The sequence below is a fragment of the Pristiophorus japonicus genome, chromosome 27 (genome assembly GCF_044704955.1).
Source record: "Pristiophorus japonicus isolate sPriJap1 chromosome 27, sPriJap1.hap1, whole genome shotgun sequence".
Lineage (NCBI taxonomy): Eukaryota > Metazoa > Chordata > Chondrichthyes > Pristiophoridae > Pristiophorus > Pristiophorus japonicus.
The window spans coordinates 2,825,773-2,832,378 of record NC_092003.1 but is presented as its reverse complement, the minus strand read 5'-3'; the positions used below and the strand labels follow the sequence as shown (position 1 = coordinate 2,832,378).

Here is a 6,606-nt window from a genome sequence, read left to right as displayed (position 1 = left end):
CCTCTCTCTCTTTCCCCCCTTTCCCCCTCTCTCTCTTTCCCCCCTTTCCCCCTCTCTCTCTTCCCCCCTTTCCCCCTCTCTCTCTTTCCCCCCTTTCCCCCTCTCTCTCTTTCCCCCCTTTCCCCCTCTCTCTCTTCCCCCCTTTCCCCCTCTCTCTCTTTCCCCCCTTTCCCCCCTTTCCCCCTCTCTCTCTTTCCCCCTTTCCCCCTCTCTCTCTTTCCCCCCTTTCCCCCTCTCTCTCTTTCCCCCCCTTTCCCCCTCTCTCTCTGTCCCCCCTTTCCCCCTCTCTCTCTTTCCCCCCTTCCCCCCTCTCTCTCTTTCCCCCCTTTCTCTCTCTTTCCCCCCTTTCCCCCCTTTCTCTCTCTTTCCCCCCCTCTCTCTCTTCCCCCCTTTCCCCCTCTCTCTCTTTTCCCCCTTTCCCCCTCTTTCTCTTTCCCCCCTTTCCCCCTCTCTCTCTTTCCCCCCTTTCCCCCTCTCTCTCTTTCCCCCCTTTCCCCCTCTCTCTCTTTCCCCCTTTCCCCCTCTCTCTCTTTCCCCCCCTTTCCCCCCCTCTCTCTTTCCCCCCTTTCCCCCTCTCTCTCTTTCCCCCCTTTCCCCCTCTCTCTCTTTCCCCCCTTTCCCCCTCTCTCTCTTTCCCCCCTTTCCCCCCTCTCTCTTTCCCCCCTTTCCCCCCCTCTCTCTCTCTCCTCCTCTCTCTCTCTCTCTCTCTCTCTCTGTTTGTCTCTTTCCCCCTCTCTCTCTCTCTCTCTCTCTTTTCCCCTATCCCTCTGTATCTCTCTTTTTCACTTTCCCCCTATCCCTCTGTATCTCTCTCTTTCTCACTGTTTCTCTCTCTTTCCCCCTCTCTCTCTTTCTCTCTCTCTTTCCCCCCCTCTCTCCCTCTCTCTCGTTCCCCCCCTCTCTCTCTCGTTCCCCCCCCTCTCTCTCTCGTTCCCCCCCCTCTCTCTCTCGTTCCCCCCCTCTCTCTCTCTCGTTCCCCCCTCTCTCTCTCTCGTTCCCCCCCTCTCTCTCTCTCGTTCCCCCCCTCTCTCTCTCTCGTTCCCCCCCTCTCTCTCTCTCGTTCCCCCCCCTCTCTCTCTCTCGTTCCCCCCTCTCTCTCTCTCGTTCCCCCCTCTCTCTCTCTCGTTCCCCCCTCTCTCTCTCTCGTTCCCCCCTCTCTCTCTCTCGTTCCCCCCTCTCTCTCTCTCGTTTCCCCCCCTCTCTCTCTCGTTCCCCCCCTCTCTCTCTCGTTCCCCCCCTCTCTCTCTCGTTCCCCCCCCTCTCTCTCTCGTTCCCCCCCCTCTCTCTCTCGTTCCCCCCCTCTCTCTCTCGTTCCCCCCCTCTCTCTCTCGTTCCCCCCCCTCTCTCTCTCGTTCCCCCCCCTCTCTCTCTCGTTCCCCCCCCTCTCTCTCTCTCGTTCCCCCCCCCCCTCTCTCTCTCGTTCCCCCCCTCTCTCTCTCTCGTTCCCCCCCTCTCTCTCTCTCGTTCCCCCCCTCTCTCTCTCTCGTTCCCCCCCCCTCTCTCTCTCGTTCCCCCCCTCTCTCTCTTTCCCCCCCTCTCTCTCTCTCTTTCCCCCCCTCTCTCTCTCTCGTTCCCCCCCTCTCTCTCTCTCTTTCCCGCTCTCCTCAGATACTGGGAGCTAAATCTAGCAACGCCAAATAAACCACGAGGCACTTTCCAATTCCTTCCCAGCCCAGCCTCGGCCTGCAGCAGTTGGATTATTTGCAGTCTGCTCCACTCTCTCATCCCCAGCTGCCCCTGACACAAGGTTAGCAGCAGGCACCGCTCACATTAAAGGCCAGTGCACCCTCCCCAGGTTGTCACATCACTGACTAGCTTTTAAGAAGTGCACTTTTAAAATGATCTCTGTGTCTGTGCCTACATATCTTGTCCATCACCCGCCCTCCCCTCCCCACATTTAGAATGTGCAATTTTCTATGTAAACATGTCACGCAGCGCCCTCACTGGTGAGAGGGTGGAATTGCAGCTTGCACCAATTAAAACAAGACTTGGTTTCATATAGCACTTTTCCCTCAGTACTGCCCCTCTGACAGTGCAGGGCTCCCTCAGTACTGCCCCTGCGACAGTGCGGCACTCCCTCAGTACTGCCCCTGCGACAGTGCGGCACTCCCTCAGTACCGCCCCTCCGACAGTGCGGCACTCCCTCAGTACTGTCGCTCCGACAGTGCGGCCCTCCCTCAGTACTGCCCCTGCGACAGTGCGGCACTCCCTCAGTACCGCCCCTGCGACAGTGCGGCGCTCCCTCAGCACCGCCCCTCCGACAGTGCGGCACTCCCTCAGTACCGCCCCGTGACAGTGCGGCGCTCCCTCAGCACCGCCCCTCCGACAGTGCGGCACTCCCTCAGTACTGCCCCTGCGACAGTGCGGCCCTCCCTCAGTACTGCCCCTGCGACAGTGCGGCCCTCCCTCAGTACTGCCCCTGCGACAGTGCGGCACTCCCTCAGTACCGCCCCTCCGACAGTGCGGCGCTCCCTCAGTACTACCCCTCCGACAGTGCGGCGCTCCCTCAGTACCGCCCCTCCGACAGTGCGGCGCTCCCTCAGTACTGCCCCTCCGACAGTGCAGCGCTCCCTCAGTACCGCCCCTCCGACAGTGTGGCACTCCCTCAGTACCGCCCCTCCGACAGTGCGGCACTCCCTCAGTACTGCACTGGGAGTGTCAGCCTAGATTTTTTGGTGCTCAAGTCCCGGGAGTGCGGCTCAAACCCACAACCTCCTGACTCATGGGCTCATGGGCGAGGGTACTACCCACTGAGCCACGGCTGATACATAAAGGTAGATTGTAGCTCAATGCACGAGGGAGTGGTGAGGGAGGAGATGGAGCCCATGAAAGGCAGCGAGTCCTGAGGGAGTTCCAGGTATGTTGCAACGGAGACCAACCTGAATCTCCTGGGTTAGCACCAACACGCCCACCCTCTCCGATTCCAGCTTTCGGATTTAACTGCGCCGAGCTCAATGGACTCAGGTTACAGCACAAACCCACAGGAAAAACACTACCCCTTCCCCACACCTCACAATCCGAGTGTCAACAGCCCTCGAGAACATCAGCTTACCTCACTCTCTCTCCCCTCTGTGTCCCCAGCATAGCTCCATCAACCGCTTTCAATTGGCAGACCGAAGCCATTGTTTTCGGTCCCTGCCACAAACTGCGTTCCCCAGCCCCACCCCCGACTCCAGCCCTCTCCCCAACTCCTGTCTGAGGCTGAACCAGACTGTTCGCAACCTGGGGGTCAGATCAGACCCCGAGATGAGCTTCCGGCCACATATTCCGCAGCATAACTAAACCCGTCTGTTTCCCCCTCCGTAACATCGCCCGTCTCCTCCCCCTGCCTCAGCTCATCCGCTGCTGAAGCCCTCATCCCTGCCTCTGTTACCTCCAAACTTGAGCATTCCAATGCACTCCTGGCTGGCCTCCCACATTCTACCCGACGTAAACTAGAGGTGATCCAAAACTCTGGCTGCCCCCGTATCCTAACTCGCACCGAGTCCTGCTCACCCATCACCCCCTGTGCTCACTGCCCCCGTATCCTAACTCGCACCGAGTCCCGCTCACCCATCACCCCCTGTGCTCGCTGCCCCGTGTCCTAACTCGCACCCAGTCCCACTCACCCATCACCCCCTGTGCTCACTGCCCCGTGTCCTAACTCGCACCCAGTCCCACTCACCCATCACCACCTGTGCTCACTGCCCCGTGTCCTAACTCGCACCGAGTCCCGCTCACCCATCACCCCCTGTGCTCGCTGCCCCGTGTCCTTACTCGCACCCAGTCCCACTCACCCATCACCCCCTGTGCTCACTGCCCCATGTCCTAACTCGCACCCAGTCCCACTCACCCATCACCCCCTGTGCTCACTGCCCCATGTCCTAACTCGCACTGAGTCCTGCTCACCCGTCACCCCCTGAGCTCGCTGCCCCGTGTCCTAACTCGCACCCAGTCCCGCTCACCCATCACCACCTTTGCTCACTGCCCCGTGTCCTAACTCGCACCGAGTCCCGCTCACCCATCACCCCCTGTGCTCACTGCCCCATATCCTAACTCGCACCGAGTCCCGCTCACCCATCACCCCCTGTGCTCACTGCCCCATATCCTAACTCGCACCGAGTCCCGCTCACCCATCACCCACTGTGCTCACTGACCCGTTTCCCAACTCACACCCAGTCCCACTCACCCATCACCCCCTGTGCTCACTGCCCCGTGACCTAACTCGCATCGAGTCCCGCTCACCCATCACCCCCTGTGCTCACTGGCTGCTGGTTAAGCAACGCCTCGATTTCAAAATTCTCATCCTTGTTTCAAATCCCTCCATGGCCCTCGCCCCTCCCTATCTCTGTAATCTCCTCCAGCCCCACAACCCCCCGAGATCTCTGCGCTCCTCCAATTCTGCCCTCTTGCCCATCCCCCGATTCCCATCGCTCCACCATCGGTGGCCGTGCCTCCAGCTGCCTGGGCCCCAAGCTCTGGAACTCCCTCCCGAAACCTCTCCGCCTCTCTCTCCTCCTTCAAGACGCTTCTTAAAACCTACCTTTTTGTCCAGGCTTTTGGTCACCTGCACTAATTTTTCCTTATGCGGCAGAAATCTGTGCAAGAAGGCGATCTTCATCCTGAGCGATAGGCAGGGCTCAGGGGCATTCTTTGTTTAAGACAAAGGGGTTGTCTTATGAAGAAAGGTTGAGCAGGTTGGGCCTAGGTTGGAGTTTAGAAGAATGGGAGGTGATCTTATCGAAACGTATAATATACTGAGGGGGCTCGACAAGGTGGATGCAGAGAGGATGTTCCCACTGATGGGGGAGACTAGAACTAGGGGGCATGGTCTTAGAATAAGGGGCCGCCCATTTAAAACTGAGATGAGGAGGAATTTCTTCTCTCAGAGGGTTGTAAATCTGTGGAATTCGCTGCCCCAGAGAGCTGTGGAGACTGGGACATTGAATTGATTTAAGGTGGAGATAGACAGATTTTTGAGCGATAAGGGAGTGAAGGGTTATGGGGAGCGGGCGGGGAAGTGGAGCTGAGTCCATGATCGGATCAGCCATGATCGTATTAAATGGCGGAGCAAGCTCGAGGGGCTGAATGGCCGACTCTTGTTCCTCTGTAACAGGCTCGAGAGGCTGAAAGGCCTCCTCCTGTTCCTAATGTAACATGCTCGAGGGGCTGAATGGCCTCCTCCTGTTCCTAATGTAACAGGCTTGAGGGGCTGAATGGCCTCCTCCTGTTCCTAATGTAACAGACTCGAGGGGCTGAATGGCCTCCTCCTGTTCCTGTGTAACAGGCTCGAGGGGCTGAATGGTCTCCTCCTGTTCCTAATGTAACAGGCTCGAGGGGCTGAATGGTCTCCTCCTGTTCCGAATGTAACAGGCTCGAGGGACTGAATGGCCTCCTCCTGTTCCTAATGTAACAGGCTCGAGGGGCTGAATGGCCTCCTCCTGTCCCTAATGTAACAGGCTCGAGGGGCTGAATGGCCTCCTCCTGTTCCTAATGTAACAGGCTCGAGGGGCTGAATGGCCTCCTCCTGTCCCTAATGTAACAGGCTCGAGGGGCTGAATGGCCTCCTCCTGTTCCTAATGTAACAGGCTCGAGGGGCTGAATGGCCTCCTCCTGTCCCTAATGTAACAGGCGCGAGGGACTGAATGGCCTCCTCCTGTTCCTAATGTAACAGGCTCGAGGGGCTGAATGGCCTCCTCCTGTTCCTAATGTAACAGGCTCGAGGGGCTGAATGGCCTCCTCCTGTTCCTAATGTAACAGGCTCGAGGGGCTGAATGGCCTCCTCCTGTTCCTGTGTAACAGGCTCGAGGGGCTGAATGGCCTCCTCCTGTTCCTAATGTAACAGGCTCGAGGGGCTGAATGGCCTCCTCCTGTTCCTAATGTAACAGGCTCGAGGGGCTGAATGGCCTCCTCCTGTTCCTAATGTAACAGGCTCGAGGGGCTGAATGGCCTCCTCCTGTTCCTAATGTAACAGGCTCAAGGGGCTGAATGACCTCCTCCTGTTCCTAATGTAACAGGCTCGAGGGGCTGAATGGCCTCCTCCTGTCCCTAATGTAACAGGCTCGAGGGGCTGAATGGCCTCCTCCTGTTCCTAATGTAACAGGCTCGAGGGGCTGAATGGCCTCCTCCTGTTCCTAATGTAACAGGCTCGAGGGACTGAATGGCCTCCTCCTGTTCCTGTGTAACAGGCTCGAGGGGCTGAATGGCCTCCTCCTGTTCCTGTGTAACAGGCTCGTGGGGCTGAATGGCCTCCTCCTGTTCCTAATGTAACAGGCTCGAGGGGCTGAATGGCCTCCTCCTGTTCCTAATGTAACAGGCTCGAGGGGCTGAATGGCCTCCTCCTGTTCCTAATGTAACAGGCTCGAGGGGCTGAATGGGCTCCTCCTGTTCCTAATGTAACAGGCTCGAGGGGCTGAATGGCCTCCTCCTGTTCCTAATGTAACAGGCTCGAGGGGCTGAATGGCCTCCTCCTGTTCCTAATGTAACAGGCTCGAGGGGCTGAATGGCCTCTTCCTGTTCCTAATGTAACAGGCTCAATGGCCTCCTCCTGTTCCTAATGTAACAGGCTCGAGGGGCTGAATGGCCTCCTCCTGTTCCTAATGTAACAGGCTCAAGGGGCTGAATGGC

The 6,606-nt window shown here is 58.3% G+C and overlaps 1 protein-coding gene across 1 annotated transcript in view; it reads right to left on the bottom strand.

The window, feature by feature from the left end:
• pmt (phosphoethanolamine methyltransferase) overlaps positions 1-4,600 on the bottom strand; it is a 13,293-nt gene extending 8,693 nt beyond the window's left edge. The window contains exon 1 of the mRNA XM_070867999.1: positions 4,523-4,600. Within this exon, the coding sequence (XP_070724100.1) occupies positions 4,523-4,600 (78 nt within the window). The remainder of the gene's footprint in view (positions 1-4,522) is intronic.
• Between the last annotated feature and the right edge of the window lie 2,006 nt (positions 4,601-6,606).